At 46.7% G+C, this 16659-nt stretch overlaps 3 protein-coding genes across 3 annotated transcripts; all 3 read left to right on the forward strand.

Annotated features, from left to right (window-relative positions):
• Positions 1–6000: 6000 nt before the first annotated feature.
• Positions 6001–9798, forward strand: DEU56DRAFT_748186 (uncharacterized protein; the record flags this gene model as incomplete). The annotated part of the gene is made up of 10 exons (XM_041349333.1): positions 6001–6135; positions 6193–6426; positions 6475–6874; positions 6924–7221; positions 7279–7636; positions 7691–7952; positions 8002–8366; positions 8434–8911; positions 9025–9347; positions 9403–9798. 10 exons carry the CDS (start codon positions 6001–6003, stop codon positions 9796–9798), a joined length of 3249 nt encoding a protein of 1082 aa, XP_041201918.1.
• Positions 9799–10738: 940 nt separating this feature from the next.
• On the forward strand, positions 10739–12098 carry DEU56DRAFT_839648 (uncharacterized protein). Its single transcript, XM_041354917.1, has 7 exons — positions 10739–10925; positions 10975–11055; positions 11108–11197; positions 11233–11235; positions 11292–11423; positions 11480–11727; positions 11781–12098. Exons 1-7 carry the CDS (start codon positions 10833–10835, stop codon positions 11953–11955), a joined length of 822 nt encoding a protein of 273 aa, XP_041201919.1. The 5' UTR covers positions 10739–10832; the 3' UTR covers positions 11956–12098.
• Positions 12099–14144: 2046 nt separating this feature from the next.
• DEU56DRAFT_839651 (uncharacterized protein) lies at positions 14145–16562 on the forward strand. Its single transcript, XM_041354918.1, has 9 exons — positions 14145–14425; positions 14498–14558; positions 14608–14653; positions 14708–14814; positions 14874–14986; positions 15038–15301; positions 15354–15417; positions 15472–16102; positions 16152–16562. Exons 1-9 carry the CDS (start codon positions 14268–14270, stop codon positions 16376–16378), a joined length of 1671 nt encoding a protein of 556 aa, XP_041201920.1. The 5' UTR covers positions 14145–14267; the 3' UTR covers positions 16379–16562.
• The last annotated feature ends 97 nt before the right edge of the window (positions 16563–16659 follow it).

A 16659-nucleotide genomic window follows, 5' to 3' on the forward strand; every position in this document is an offset into this window, starting at 1 on the left:
CTCAAAAAGAGTGGGTAACCTACTGATCCCTTTATTTCGACGTTTTAAGATCATTCTCTAACTTCCTGCACCTTAACTCTCAGGTTCGCGGGACTCGATCCATGTCTTGGAGACTGCAGAGTGCGGAAAACCAACACACTACAAGCTCACATCTGCAGTCATGTTGGAGCTCGTGACCAAACAGAGCAATAAGGCCGATGAAACCTCCGTCCTCGGCGAGCCAGAAAAAACAGTTTCTGAGCATAGAAGTCGTCGGGCGAAATCACTTACTTGGAAGCATGGCGACACAGGTAGGCTGGCTTCCTCATCCAACCTGATGTGGGGTCGTCACAAACCTTCACTTCACGCAGACCGAGCAGAACTCGGTGTTCATCTTCACATATTACGAAATTGAAATTGAAAATGAGAAATTTTCTTCAAGAGGTATGAAGATCTCTTTCTTGAAACATTCGGGACCTGATCGTAGCACAGCTGTACTATCCGCTCATATAGTTTAGTCGCATTAAAACATTGGCTCACAACTAAGTGCTGACCTTGTCCTAGGCGCTACAGTTGGAACACAAGTCAAGAAAGCAAGCCCGTTTTTGAATCTGCGGCGGGGGAGTTGTATAGCGTGCGAGGCGCTCGCCCACATTATCATTGCATGAATGGGTACGATTTGAATTCGATTTCTTGATCTATATATAATGTATCACGTTGTTAGCTTTATGGGACGCAAATAAATGAACAAGTCAAATGGCACAAGTTGACTCTCGAATCTGGACCGTCAATTATGATCTGCGTTGTGGCAACTCAACACTTGCGTGAATTTCAGGTATCCTCCCCAGTACTCACTACGCCATCATTCCAATATTCAATGACAACGACAATGTTCAACGTCCCCGTACGCATGCACTGATATTGGACCCGAAGATTACGATCTACACCTCCATAATGATTATCCTCATCTGACTCAAGACTCATCCTGTCTGTTTTAACGTTCTTCGGAACAAATGACTGATTACACGTTCCGACAAAATATTTGCGAAGACCTCTGTCTCCTTGAAATCCTCTCTGCAACACCAAATACATAAGTACCACGACGACACTTGAAAATCAAGAAAAATGCCAATTCTCCTGCTCGCACTAGACTACCGTTAACTTCATCGAGCATCTCCCGTGCTACACGCCGCTGCCAGTCGAAATATGCACGCGCTCCTGGAAAGCGATTGAGGCCATGCCGGTTGCTGCATCAGAGTCGGCCACGAGCTGAGCGTGGTATTCTCGGACGCTAAGGATGAGCCGTGGTCTTAGCACAAAGGACTGTATGACTTGAAAAATCTGACCTAAACCAAGAAGCGTCTGAGCTTCTAGGGAATATTGGTCCTGTAGAAATGATGAACCGCAAAAGATTGCCATACCGCGAAGATCGTTGGAGACACATCAACAATGAGATTGAAGCAAGACATAGCAACACAGCTAGCACGTTCAAACATTCAGCGGAAAAGGCAACCACATTCAAAATATCAGCTCACCTCGCAAAGTAAAGCACGTGTGATTTTATCAACACTGTGAAACAGTCGCCGATAATCCCTCCTGCTGAATGTTGTCGCAGTTCGCGGAAGTGTTTTACAGCAATCCAGACTGCCAAACACAGCGCGAGGACCTCCCAGACAGTGCCGAGTATCCAAGTCATGGAAAATAGAAGTGGGGAATTGTCCACGTATCCAATCGTGCACTCATATGTGCCAGCGAGAATAAGTTCATCTGGTATTCATCGATGAGGCCCATGCACGTTTCTTCATTCACAATTAAGTGTACCCCCTGAAATATCCTTCGTCGACATCACCATGGTCACTGCGTCGAAAATGTTGACAGCCAAGGACACAACGACGAGAAATATCATGATCCTTCTGGATCGTTGATACATGGCATATAACCGAGCGATCATGATGACTGCAACATGTTTCGGTCAAGTCAATATCATAGGTTTCTTGCAACTGCATGACTCACCACACACTATTGGAAATGACACAACATTCGTCCAAGTATATACGAGGTACAGAATTCGGCCTGAGGAATCCGGTTAGTGATGGGCCTCAGGTGGATCACACACTCCAAACAGACTCACATCTGTAACAGTCCTGATACTGAATGAAGAAGCTGGTCAAGAATGACACTCACCCCTACAGGGTGTCGTGGTTAATGGGGAGGAATGGCAGGCATCGGTGCAGGAGACTCACTGCATCTGTCAACAAGATCGTCGGAACACTGACTGTATGTCACTGGTCAGAGGATACAAACACGATGATGCGAGAAGACTTACTCAGTATGTTCAGGCTGAGTGAGAGATGGCTGATTAGCAAACGCCAGTTGTTTGGTCTTCTGAACATACATGACAAATAATACTCCAATATAGCGCACCTAGGATATGTTAAAGTGAGTACAACTTCACAACAGGTAAGCTACATACACTCAGATAGAGAACGGTCATTAGGGACCAATGTTGCCTCTGTCTAAAATCAATATTGTTCTTCTGACGTGGAACAATAGGGACGACATTTCATCTCCCAGACTCGCCTTCTCAGATGTTGTCGGTAACTTGATTGTGGTCCAGTTGCGAGATCGAGAAGGTCAGTTTAACATTATTTTTGGTCAGTTTATTATGGTCGGTGGCCTATGCAGAAGGAAATTGTCTTTGTGGGGATGATTCTTCCGGCTTCAATGCGTCCTGGCACCACAAATAAGTAGGTATTTCGCGCTTGCATTCGCCACTTTTTTTTATGTGTTTTTATGACCAAACCATTCGAAGGAACAAGCCCTAATGATGATTTTCGAGGCAAGTGATGTCCGGTTTATGGCTCGTCATCTCGCACAATTAGCGGCCCTAACATCCTGTGCTATGATCTGCGCCATGTTGTATTTCAAGATGATAGTACTCAGACGCTGTCGTTCAAAGCACAACGAGACAGTAGATAGACTATGTATTACGCATGCTATCGTTACGGAAAGCGCTCACCCATCGTCGGAATTCTCCATGATGATTTCTGACGGTATCATAGGAACGGGAATGTCGCAGCTATCTGATAGGAAGCGCTTGTTATGCATGAGCGATTATTTGATACCCAGGCCGCACGAGCCTGGCTGCGGACCCAGAATAATACTTTGGATTTGATTGTCCATAGTTCAACATCATTTCATCCCATTTGAAATCGACTCCGCTTCTCCTGCGGATCCTAGACTAATGACCACCGTGTATATACAGCATCCAGGAGATCATGACTCATGAGCGCTTCGTGACTAGATGATGTACATAGTACTGTATGGGATGAAGGTCATGCAAGGTGCCTGCGAGGAACATGAAAGTCCTATGACCGCCGACCGGATCAATTGGCTTCAATCATGCATGTCATATTATAAGCCCTGACCGGCTTCCCCTAGACCTGCTATGAGGTGGGAGCCGTTGCATTAGGTCGGTTCTATGTAGAATCAAGAGATTTCTGCGCTCTCACGATAAGGAATGATTTGTATGAAACTGTTGGGAGTTGCCTACGACACTAGCCGCAGACTGAGGAAACTTTGTCAGTTATTGGACATTATATAATGCAAAGTCCTGTGACCGGATCAAATTGATTCAATGGCTTCAGTCATTCGTGTTATTTGATATCGCCTTCCCTAGACCTACTGCGAGTGGGAGCACATGCATTAGGTCGGTGTAACGTAAGTATTTCATGAATCAAGAGGTTTTTGCACTCTCACGACGTGGAACGATTTGTATGGAGCGATTGTCTTCGTCTGCCGAGGCGACAGTACTAGGCGTGATTGCTGCTTTCGAACTTGCGGATTAATATTTTAACCAGCAGCTATAAAGCGCATGAGCACAGAACTGACGAACAAACAACACGAAAAAACCCCGCTACTAGCTTTAAAATCTCGCATTTTCGACGGTAAGGTTCACTCACCTCACCAACCTGTAGATCCTACTTATAACACTGATAGTCTAGATGAATTTCATGACGGTCATCCTCCTTGCATTTACGGCTGTTAGCCCTCTTAGTGCACAAGCAATGCCTGGCTCCGAGTCCTCATGCGTTTGGCAACAGTGTGGGGTTATCGCGTGCTCGGGACCGGATTTAGTGAACGTCATAGAGTGCACGATAAACGGTGTCCGGTCGCGGCAGTTCTGTTGTACTAGTTAGCGTCGGGAAAGCACTGTAATGCAAATGAGGTAAATCAGCGATGAAATTTTATCAGAACACGTACTGACCACAAAATAGAGGCGAAAGCTTTTAGTTTTGCCCACACGTTGAGATACGATAAAACATCCCAAAAGATTCTAGTGGATTGTCTGGTAGCGTCCTCAGTTGACCTTGTAAAGACTTTTCTGTCTCGCACTTGTCAACTATCGCCAATTAATCAGACTCGTTCTTGATGATTGACTGTACACACTGAGTACAGACCTTATAATCCCTTCAGGGAAGGACTGCTGTGCGGCGACCAGCCTATTGAGCACACTGCGTTATCGAGGATGAGCGGTGGGTTCGCTGTCTGCCCGTCGTCATGTTCCAAATGCAAACCTTGCAACCTTGGTTCTGTTGGGAGAATAAACCAAAGTTCTTGATGGTCATCGATGTCGAACACAAGTGCTCCTGTTTCCGCATCCCAGACCTTTAGCGTGCGGTCTTCTTATGCGAAAGCGACAGTTTCTCACCAGATAAAAACTGTACACAAGTGACCCAATCAGTGTAATGTGACAGACATCTGATGATCTCTGCATCTCATGTGATCTTGCCATTGACCGCCCCGCTGACAACCCTTCTTCCCAGACCGCAACATCAGGAAAGCGTGGGGCTACAGGGTAGCACTACATAGCCTATGTTGTGCAGCGACGGTCCTGTCGCTGGAACACCTTCGTCTTCATCCGAACTTTGAGTTTTTGTGACGGGAGAGCCGCCTTCTCAGAATGTCAGAGAAGGATAACGATATACGGTTTACACGGTAAGAAGTTAGTTGAACCTGTGGTTAAGCCGGTCCTTTTAGTACTCATTATATATATGTAATTTGTATGCTGTACTTTTTTGAATAGAGACGGAGTACTGAGATAGGACAAGATCCGTCAGTTAAGCATAAACGAGAACGAAGTGCTAATGTTGAGTTGTCCGTCAGCTACCGAGCGGATTACCTCAGGTTCATCGCGAGTTTAAACTGAGGCTCAAACTGTTTGGTCTGTCAGCCATAGACAATTTATCCTGGGAACAACGCCAAACAAGGGCTGCACCCCATAGGCACTATCTGCGCAGGGCGTCCTTGAATTATCCTTCGTCAGTCTCTACACATTGTCGGCACAATAATCGTTGGATCAACAGGCTCGTTTAGTCATCTCACTGCGGTCAAAAGCAGAATATACTGGGGACAATATTGTTCTATAGTTCCGCATTGTAAGTACTATATACATGGGGCATCTTACAGATATCCTGACGCCGTTGTTCTGCTTATCCTCGGTATAATAGTCACTTTATCAACAGGCCCATTGCTCAATTTACTATGCCTGATCTTGATGGTACGAAGCGATTCAGATAAGCTAGCAACTCCAGGATCTAATTTTTGCCAGTTTGGACGCCTGCTGATAAGGGGAACAAATGGGTCTGCAACCTTTGTCAGGACAATAAACCCCATGATCGGCGGGCAGTTCAGAAGCACGAGAAGACCCAGTCTCATCAAAATGCAGTCAAACACCATGCGAGAAAACAGCAGCACCGCAGGAACAGCTCATCCAACTCCATTGTCGAGCTACGTGGTCTTCTCGATGACATGGCTGGCACTCCCGATTTTGAGCTGGGCGACGACTCAGCAGACAACATTAGCAACTACTCGATCACGACGGCAATGATTGCGCAAGGTTTAAGTGATTTTTTAGATGAAGTTGACCTCTCGGATGATCAGGGAGCTGAAATATCGGAAGATGAAGAGGTTTTTATGGGGCGGGCATTTCGTGACGGTATGTTACTCTAACTACACAGTATGCAGCTCACTCTCACATTTCGAGCAGATGGCAGCCAGGCTAGTGAGACTGCTATTGGAACCGGCGGTCATAATAGAACACGTTCTCGACATCAAATCGTGAATGAGGAGTGGTTTCCGTGGCCCGATAAAATTGTAAGGTCTTCTAGTATCAACCTGCCAACTGTTGTTGATCCAATGGTTTTGTATTAGACGTGCACGCTTGATATTCTCATGCACCTTCCGCGCTCTGTTTTTTCAGAACGACAGATTGACATTTTGCTCTGGCTACTTCGGGTCAACAATGTAGACGATGTACCTTCGGTGAAGTCTGTCAAACTCATCAAAGACACTATTCAACGGTTATGTGGTATCCGCTCAATCCCTTATGATGGTGCTCTTGGACATAAGTACTATGTTAACTCGCTGCCTGACATTATTCGGCAGGTGTGTTATGTTTTGTAATTAATATTTTACACTTAGTCGTGTTTGAAGGAAATGATGAATCCTCGAGTTCGCCCACTGTTACACTTCTACCCTGAAGATACTGGCATGGAACTGAATGAAGCTCGACAAGCTAAACGTTGGCTTGAGGAACTCGACCCGGAGCTGCTTACGCCTGTCGCCAGACTGCACAACCAAGATTTCTTTGTTTTCGAGCCTGCACTGTTATTGAGCGGCCGAGCTTGCATTCCATTTCGCTGGTTCACACGTGGTGGGAAGATGTACACTAAAGCTTGGTCATTGCGGCCCGTCACCCATGAACTGGACTGTGGTTGGGTTGTAGAAGATTTTCGTTCATTCGAAGTATCAGAAGATGACCTTCTTGTATCATTCAAAAACTGGGATTCGAGCGAAGCAACATCTGGTCTACCTCGCGCACACTCAATCTATGGTAGAATCATTTATCACTTTGACAATTACACTTACAAACATCTGTTTAGGTGTTGAACGTGAACCAAACGGCGAATTGCAGCCATGGACATTAACCAATCCTTCCGAAGGCAACAAATGGCGTGTTCGGGCATCGGGCGCTCGTGTCTATGCGATGCCTCTCTGGTTATACTGTGACGACACATCTGGAAACTTGTCGAAGAAGTGGAACAAACACAACTCTTTTCTTTTTACCGCTGCAGGATTGCCGCGTGCAGAAGTCCACCACGAGTACAACGTCCATTTTCTTTGTACATCAAATCTTGCCCCTCCGCTTGAAATGTTGGATGGTATTGTAGACCAACTCGAGTGAGTGAGATTTGTCACAAGCAGGCGAGTAGAAATAATGATGCTGGTACAATTTAGAGAATCATGGAAGCAAGGCATCTGGGCCTGGGACTGTGTCCACGAGGAGTACATTCTTGTCATTCCGTCTGTCTTAGCTTTGCTTGGGGACAACCCCATGCAAAGTGAGATGGCCTGTCATATTGGGTCGATGGGAAAATACTTTTGCCGTATGTGTAAAGTGAAGGGGCACGATGCAAGTGCGGAGAGCAATCCTGCACGAGCAGCTGCTGCACAGCCTGATGATACCGACCACAGTGTTGGTGAGGTTAGTGGAAGTGAGCCCGAAGCCCATACTGATGCTCCTCTGAAATCTACACGGAAACGAGCAAAGGAGACCATGGAGGAGATGGTAACACGGGTTAAGCGGTTTGTAAAGGTAACAAATCTGCGCAGTCTTGAATATAATTTTGTTTACGAAGCATGGTACCAGATAGGAGAACCACGTCACAAGAATGAAACCGTTTCTGAACTCAAGTCAATGTTCAGTCATGCATCGACAGTTGGGAATCAGACCCAGATCAAGCAGTGGAAGACTTCCACGGGCATCAAGGACACCTTTCTGGACTCATTCTTGAATCGCCTAGCTGAATCACACTGCAAAATTCGGGGTGGTAAGGCGAAACAGGAAGCGCTCGATAGAGTCAAAGAGACGCTGCCCGAAAACGTCACAAGTCCCGTTTGGCGAATAAAAGGTATCTCAACTATTTTCACAGCGTGGGATTGACTTCGACAATATCCCAGGTATCGATCCTCACGCTGACACACCCGTGGAAATCCTCCACACGGTCCTTCTTGGATTCGTCAAATACCTTTGGCGTGATGTGGTCTCTGTAAGGATCGGAAAAGACAAGTTGAAGCGCGAGCTTTTAGAAACTCGCCTATCATCTGTCGACGTCTCGGGTCTTGGACTCAGCCATCTTGCCGGTCACACCCTCGTTCAATATGCAGGGTCTCTTGTTGGTCGTGATTTTCGTGCCATTGCGCAGGTTGCACCCTTTGTGCTTCACGACTTGGTACCCACGGAATGCTATGATACTTGGGTTGCATTATCGAACCTGATACCACTCATCTGGCAGCCTGAAATCGAAAACTCCACGGAACACTTGGTATGTAGCACAGTACTTTTCAGTTTGATTTGCTGATATTGATATTATTCGATCATTATCGTCTCAGCGCAATCTCACGACATCAATCAATAACTTCCTTGCGTGCACTGCCAGGTGGACTCCTCGATGGTTCAATAAACCTAAATTCCATATTCTATTGCATGTTGTTGACCACATTCAACGATTCGGGCCAGCCGCTTTATTTGCAACAGAGGCATTTGAGTCCTTCAATGCTGTCATCCGCGCAAAAAGCATCCATTCGAACCACCGTGCTCCTTCTCGAGATATCGCGCGTTCTTTTGCCCATGGGAGTCGGATTCGTCATATTCTCTCGGGCGCACGAATACTGATACACGATAATACTAACGATATCCACTCTGATTCTCCCGATCTTACTCTGCAGGTCTCTAATCCCTTGTCAGACAAGCCGCCGGATGCTATAAATGTTCAAGTTGTCGGAAAGGGTCCATTGTCACTCGTTCAACGGCCGAATATCATCACGGACTACCTCGGACTTGATACACAGGCTGACACCACGAAATACGGTAAAGTTTGATTTTACACGAGTTCCGGCTTTGAGAAATATAATACTAAGTACCTTTAGGTCAATGCCTTCGTAGCAACCTACCACTCCAACCATACTCCACTACCGAGACAGGGAAATTATTCCCAAACGCACTCCGGTCCCTTCCAAATGACATTCTCAGAGGACATAATTTTCGTACCTGCAAGTCCGTGGTACTTTTCAACGGGGACATTTGCAAGATAGGAGACTGGGTCATTGCAGCTAAGGGCACAGCAGAGGAGTCTCCGATTGTGGCGTGCATTCGCGAAATCATCCAGCGCCAAGGCTCGGACGCAGATAAACTTCTGCGTCCAGATGCGATTCTTCTGGAACGCGGAAGTGTTGGTGAACCAGCGGTGTCCTACTCTATGCCCGCAGTCAGGGCACACGGCGGTTTCTTGCTCTATCCTGTTGAGGTTCGTGGTTTATCTGTACATGTTGTCAATCACTAAATTTCTGTTTCCGTGAAAGCAAATTTTATGCGCAGCAAATCTGCAGCATCAGTGCCAAGCGCACAACTGCACAAGCTCGCCTTCTGATATTGAGTTTGTTTATGAAGAACGAGCGAAGACGTCGAAAGCTAAGGCCGTGATACGTCATATCGGGGATCCTGATGACCTCGTTCTCAACACCGCACGGATGCGAGACGCAAAACACATGCAGGGCCTTCGGGTACCTGTTCAGCCACCCGATATGAACCTTGCAATCCTCGAGGGTGCTGCCAGGGAGATTCGGACACGTAACAATACCACAAGTGGAGCTTCCGTGACATCTACGGCGGCAGCACATGGACCACGTGGACGGGGTCGAGGCCTACAAGTTAATAGATCGCTGCAGCAACACCGGTCTGTATTACAAGTCCAGTAACGCAATATTATCCCATTCTACATATCATCTGCTACTACTATATTTAATATTATCCCATTCTACATATCATCTGCTACTAGTATATTTAATATTGATATCCCATTCTACATATCATCTGCTACTAGCTATAGTATCCCACCTCGATAATAATATTATCATCTGCTGTGCCGCCTCGAGACGTTTTGATCTTAGTTGATTACCAATACTTGCTGCTATGCGGTGTTGCCGTTTGGCTGCAGCCCACCAGATTAATACCATCCAACAGTGACTCAAAACTGGAACTCTTATGCCTCAAGGCCATCATTATAACAGCGCCCACCACCATCAAACATGGTCCTTATTACAACCACGAAACCGAAATTATACCTTGAGGTCATCCTTCCTGTGCCGGCTACCACCAAACATGATCCTTATTACAAGTAATAGGAAACTGAAGATATGCCTTGAGGCCGTCATTGATCCTGCACAGAACCCACTAATGTAAGTCAGGTTTTCGTATAAATATGTTAACAAGCATTACATCTCATTAGTAGAGCAGTTTCCAGCGACTCGCAAAGTCCAAGTCATTCATTCTTTTCACCATCCCAGTCTGCAAATATGTCCTTCGACTTCTCTATCCCACCTGCTGGTTCCCAGCCACGGGCATTATCATCATTCCAATTATCTGGTTCACCCGACCGTTCCGAGCCAGGAACTCCTTTGAATTCAAGTTTGCTGATGAGCCCTACTGGCTACCAACGCACTTCTGAATCCCCGCCTTCAAGTTCACGTCAACCACAAATTGACCCAAATCTCTTTGTAGACGAATTGTCTGCCCTCTTTGTGGACACACTTGCCAACCAATTTGGCCTTGGCGACGCAGAACAGGACTTACGGAAAAACCTACATGGTTTTGCTAAGGTACGTCAATGGTTTGATTTTTCATCCACGCACTGAGATTTTTTGCGCAGCTCGGTCATGGATTGAGCAAATCTGACCTTGCAACTAGAACTTATCTCCTCGGCAGTATATTCTGCATTCTCAAGGAGCAACGCATGATTGCTGCCTCTCACCAGTCAACGCAAACACTTCTCGCAGACTTACAAATCCGGCTGGAAGCCACATTTTCGCTTAGTCCGGAGCAACGAGTAAGTCTTTTGTGTGCGCCGTCATCTATCAGCTGTCTGAAGCATATAGACAAACATACGCATTGTGGGATGTGATCTCATTTTTGATCCTAATAGAATAACTTTCATGACACTGCACTTTGATGTGGCGGTAAGTCCGGAGTCATTAGATAGTGCTATATGCTTATTTTCTAATCCCACAGGATCATCTACGTGAAGATCGCGAGGCCTTTAAACTCACAAATATCTATGGAAACCCAGCTAGGGAACGTTTCCTGACCATCTATATCAACGTCAGTGTTCTAGTATCCGTAATTCGTTTCGCGAGTTGGTGCGCACCAGTGATTGATGTTTGTTTTCGTTCTCGAACTGATTACCTTATTGCAGCTACGTGACAGTGTCATCGGCGATAACACAAGCACACTATCAGACTTTATTTATGATAGTTCGAATCGTTTCCGTCGGGCAGGTGGAAATTCAGACCTTGGACATGCAACCCGTGCCCGTTTGGCCATTTTAGTACAGTCTTTCTCTATTTTATGACTGCCAAATTTTCTCGCTGATTCAAATTTCAGCGCCGTTTTGCATACGAAAACCCTCATTTGCTTGACCGGGCAGAGGAAGAAGATGAAAGTCCCACAACACCGAGTGCAGAGGACAATGGCGAAGACTCACCCATCGGAGAACCAGCCAAGAAGAAGCGCAAGCGTGGTCAAGGCGGGCGCATTGTCAAAGGCGAGGACTTCTGGTCCAAAGTCGAAATGTGGTTTGAGGCACGACAGAAGCAGTGGGGAGACTCGTGGGGGACAACAGGCTGGTCTTCGTATGTTTGTCCCACTGTCTGGCTGCGCATCGAGCTGACCTAGCCTCTAATAGATACATCAACCAAACCATCGAGCTCGATACCCACCGCTACCAGAGGCCAGTCGTCCAAAATCCGTTCATGATTGATGTCATTGTTCCAGAGGCTTACAGGGCACACGGATCTTCTGCTGCTTCCCTGAAGCAGAAGGCCCTAGGAAGTATGGAGGACATTTTGAGGCTCGTTTGAGGGAGCCAACACCTGTACATAGGCCCAGCACGTTCATTAGAATTCTGACTCGAAATTTCAACACCCTATAGCTAGTTTCTTTAATATAAATCCCCCATAATTCCAAAGCTAGCTTAGTCGACGAGGAATGATATTCACCTGAGGCTCTTAAGACAACTCAACTAGTACTGCGCAAATCTCGGATTGAAGATCAACGCTAATTGACGACCAATACTGCGCCAATCTCAGATTGAAGATCAATGCTAATTGGTGATCAGTACTATACCAACCTCGGATTGAAGATCAACACTAATTGGTGGCTAGTACTGCGCAAACCTCGGATTGAAGATCAACGCTAACTGGTGACCAGTACTGCGCCAATCTCAGTTTGAAGATCAATACCGTTTAGTAATTAGCATTTAGCCAATCTGAGCATGGGGATCAACTCTACATAGTTCTACTAAGCTAATCCTCCTGAGCAAAGGTTTGGTGAGATGGATGGGACAGGCTCCTCCAGGGCTTACATCAGTTCTATAACCGTTTAATTTCCTAGTACATAGCGAGTTGACCCTCATGTTCTGGAACTACTGGTAATCAGGTTCAATCACCCTCGTCCCCCGGATAAAAATACATTGCAACCAGCGGTTAAAGTTGAAAATGTCCTCAGGTCCAAACTACATTGCCCGTGGGACAAACACCGTGGTAAACGAGCTTGAGTGTCACAGCAAACGTCGCACTTCAGATTCAATAATACGGAGGCGCACTGGTCCTTTTTAAAATCTGTTTCAGTCTGACATTGTACTGTTTACAACTATTGTAGGCTAACCCCGGGTGCATCCAACCGTCTTGCTGTGTACGCAGTACTGTTGCAGTATAGTAAAGTTGAGTCGGAGTATGAAATTCTGGATCGTGCTCCTTGTCTTCAACACGCTCAGTCCGAATCTCACCTTATTACCGCGGTGGTCTCTAGGGGTTATTCGGAACTCTCTTGCGCCATAGCACATGTCCCGATGACCTGGACCACTAGTACCGTCCAGATTCTACCTTCAGAGGTTTTTTGGACATCGACGATGACTGGGAGTGTTGAAGCTTAGCAACCACAAACGGCGGGAAGTTCATGGATGATTCATGTAAGTTTGGCATGCCTTGCAATCTGTGTATTCATTTAAATTGTCTAGATTTGTACACATTTCGGTCTTATGCACTTGTGGATGTTTGTCAGGTCTCAGATATTAATACTGGGCGTAGCAACTGAAGGGAGGGGTGAAAGCACATGCTGTGGGTTACATAGCTGTCATGAGGAAGGGCGTTCGCAGACTCTACGAAAACGCGCTCATACTGGCCCATCGGTATAGCGGTCGCTCTTTGTGGGATTTTCAAGTGAGTGGGATCCTAATTGAACCATCTGTTAACATCCTGGTCATTTGAAAATCTTATCTGAACCTCCCGTACGGACCACAGTATATGTACCAGGAGATCTCGCTAGTTTCGAACACATCATACTTCCCAAAATTACTGGCCAAGACACGGTACATGGCCTCCAGCTCGACACAGCTCTCAGCAGCAAACAAATCGATCCCGACGCCAGTTATGACTTTGGAGTGTCATAAATCAGTCGCGAAAAACCCCCCGAACGACAAGTAACCCACCAGTCTCCATATGTCATCCGTTCCCTACTTTCTGGAGGGGGAGCAAATGATCAGCGGATCTTGGGACAATGCCACTCGTTGACGGGACCTGTGGGCTGGTAAGGAAGTCCTGGGGGCGCTGGATGTTTGTGAGAAAAATACATGGGAGCGGCGCAATGGCGCAGTATTGGCAACAACACTACTTCGGACGGCTGCATCGATCAATATCCACGGACAGCACGCGCTAGGTACTGGCATGCAGGCCTGTTTGCTACTTGGCATTCCTAACACATTTTGATTGATCTAGGGCCGAAAGGCGTCTGGACAACCCTGATTACGACGGCAGTTGGTATGGTCTGTTCGTAACGTTGCGAAAATTATTGTGGCTGCTTTACTCTAGGAGACTATGATTCATGTTCTGGTAGTAGGCAAAGAGATTGGAGCACAAAGAGGTCGTCCGAGAAGGTTGAACTTCTAGTCGTTCTTTTGTATCAAATATCTTGCGATGTTGAATTACATACCCTATGACATAAACGTCATATTCCTAATTAGTGCTAGTGAGCACTGACCTAAGCACACAAAGCCTCGCGCTCTCACTGAGGCAAACACTACTTGCCGGTACAGAGTGTGAATGACAAGCTCACCATCAAACGGTGGCTCAAAATCGAGGTCGAGGTTCTCCGCAGCTCCTCCTCACTAGCTGTCATGTTATTCCATGTCGTGTTGCTTCAAGTTCTCCTGTCTATGTTCTCGAGCCTGATGGGCTCAGCCTACGGGTACATACCGGCGCAGCCTTCCAACGACACGAGTCAGATGAATGGCATGAATGCGTCGAGGTTGATTCTTCAGTGGTACTCGAATGGGTGAGATTCGCCAGCGCGCCTTTCACGTTCCCCAATATTCTGACCTACTCCGGTTGGTTGGTTTCTTACTAGTGCGGATTGGGAGTACGTGTCCTACCAGCTTGTGGGCGCAGATAGCAACGGTACCACTAAGGTGCATATATATCTAGTATGAGCTGACTTCGGATCTCATCATTCAGCAGGGGGCACTCGTACACTTCACTGAGGGTCTAGCAGTGAACGAGACAAGTAGGCGTGCATCCTCTATTGACTCGGCGAGGACACTCATGCGGTAATTCACAGCAACCACCCCTTGGATAGCTCTTGTATCGTGCGATGCTAATGCAACGAACTATTCTGATGGGGTCGACATATTTACGATGGCGAGCAGCGCAGGTGCTCAATCTGCTGTAAGAACGTTCCGGTTGCTCGTATGTCGACAATTACGGTGCCAATTCTTCCATTGCAGCTTCTGTATTCTCTTTATTCCCAAACTTGCGCCATCAATCCAGAGTATGCTGATCCCGCTAATTTTGACCAAGTCTTCGATATATTCTCAACTCAGTCAAGATCGGTCTCGAGGTGAGTTTGATTGTGCATGCTTGTGTAGACCTCTGGTTTACGAGTCCCTAGAAACATTCAATACGAGTTCGGGCAAGGTGGACTCACTAATCTATCTCTTTATGAAAACTTCGATGCAAGTACCTTGAATGCATCCAAAACAATAATCGACCAGTCTATATCGTCAGGCTATCCTACCGCTCCTGGCTATCTACTTGCAACTCTGCAGGCTTGGAATGCCACAGGAATCAACTCTACGGGGACAAGTGACAATAACAATGGCTCCAATAGCACGACTACAGATCAAGGTAGTAAAAAAGAAACAGGTTTAGCTATGTGAGAATGATTTGATAATTTCGTTCAATTACACTACTGAAACTGATCATAGGATCATCCTATATGCTATCACCGGCTGCGTTTCAGCTTTATTTTGCATTGTCATCATCTCAGGAGTATGTTACGTTGCATTATCGGTTCTTCAAGTTGTGGATCTAAAAATTATCTAGGCAATTAGGGCAATACGTCACCCTGAGAGATATGGTCCCCGAATGGCGAATGGCGACCCCCGTGGCTCACGGGGCGGGAGCCAAAGCCGAGCCAGAGGCCTTGGACGGGCCATTTTGGACACATTCCCCATTGTGAAGTTTGGTACTGCGCCGGATGACGGGGAGGTTTCCACTTATCCAAGACCCAAGGATGTTGAGTCGCCCCCTGTCGATGCCGATACAACACTGCAACAGTTAAGTGATGCAGTGGAGATGGACACCGTCTCCAGTCACGCAGTCCAGCGACCATTACAATCAGTGGGAGAGACTAGCGAGAGACAAATTCCTATCGCTGGTGCCACAGAAAACGTACATGGTAGGGAGGATGCACAATCTGATGCACGAGCTGTACCTCGGCTGATGCTTCCACGACTGCCTGCTACTTCCGAAGCGTCACCGTCTTCAGCACGGGATGTTAATCCTCTGATGCCAGAGGCAATTGGACGTGAAACATGTCCCATCTGCATTGTTGACTTTGAGGAGGGTGATGAGTTAAGGGTATTACCTTGCGAAGGAAAACATCGTTTCCACCAGGCGTGCGTTGATCCATGGCTTTTAGAGCTTTCCGGTTCTTGCCCATTATGTCGACAAGGTGAATGTCTCCTCGCAAGCCCGATATACCTGTTACTGACGGACAACAGACTTTCACGCTCTTGAGACGATGCTGTCAGGGGGCGCGGGTGATCGCGATGCTCTTTCGGTATCTCCTTCCAACCGGCGTATCAGCCAAGCACCATCGATTCAACAAAATCGCTTTTCTCGGTATTTACGATCGGCACGGCGGCGGCACGGCGAGCTTGGAGAACACGATAACGATACTACAGACTCGTCTATGGTTGCGCCTGGACCATTTGCTCTGACCCTTTGACCATTTACACATATTTATTTTTCACTGATTTGCATTTAAATGTTGTACTCATAGTATGGACCGCGCTGTGCACGAGTCTTGTGAGATGGACGATAGGTATCTCCGTGTTCTATTGCTATGTAAGGTTGCCTCTCTGTATCTTTACCATCTATCTCATTCCGTCTGAATCAACTTAACCGAACGCTCGCGCCCGTCAGACTGTAAGTGATTCATGTTACTGCATCGTAGGAATTAGTACTATTCGTACGAGTACAATTGAAATCTCGCCATCAAGGCGCTTG

Source organism: Suillus clintonianus (genome assembly GCF_016758775.1).
Source record: "Suillus clintonianus strain FC179 chromosome Unknown DEU56scaffold_155, whole genome shotgun sequence".
In the NCBI taxonomy this organism is placed as follows: Eukaryota; Fungi; Basidiomycota; class Agaricomycetes; order Boletales; family Suillaceae; genus Suillus; species Suillus clintonianus.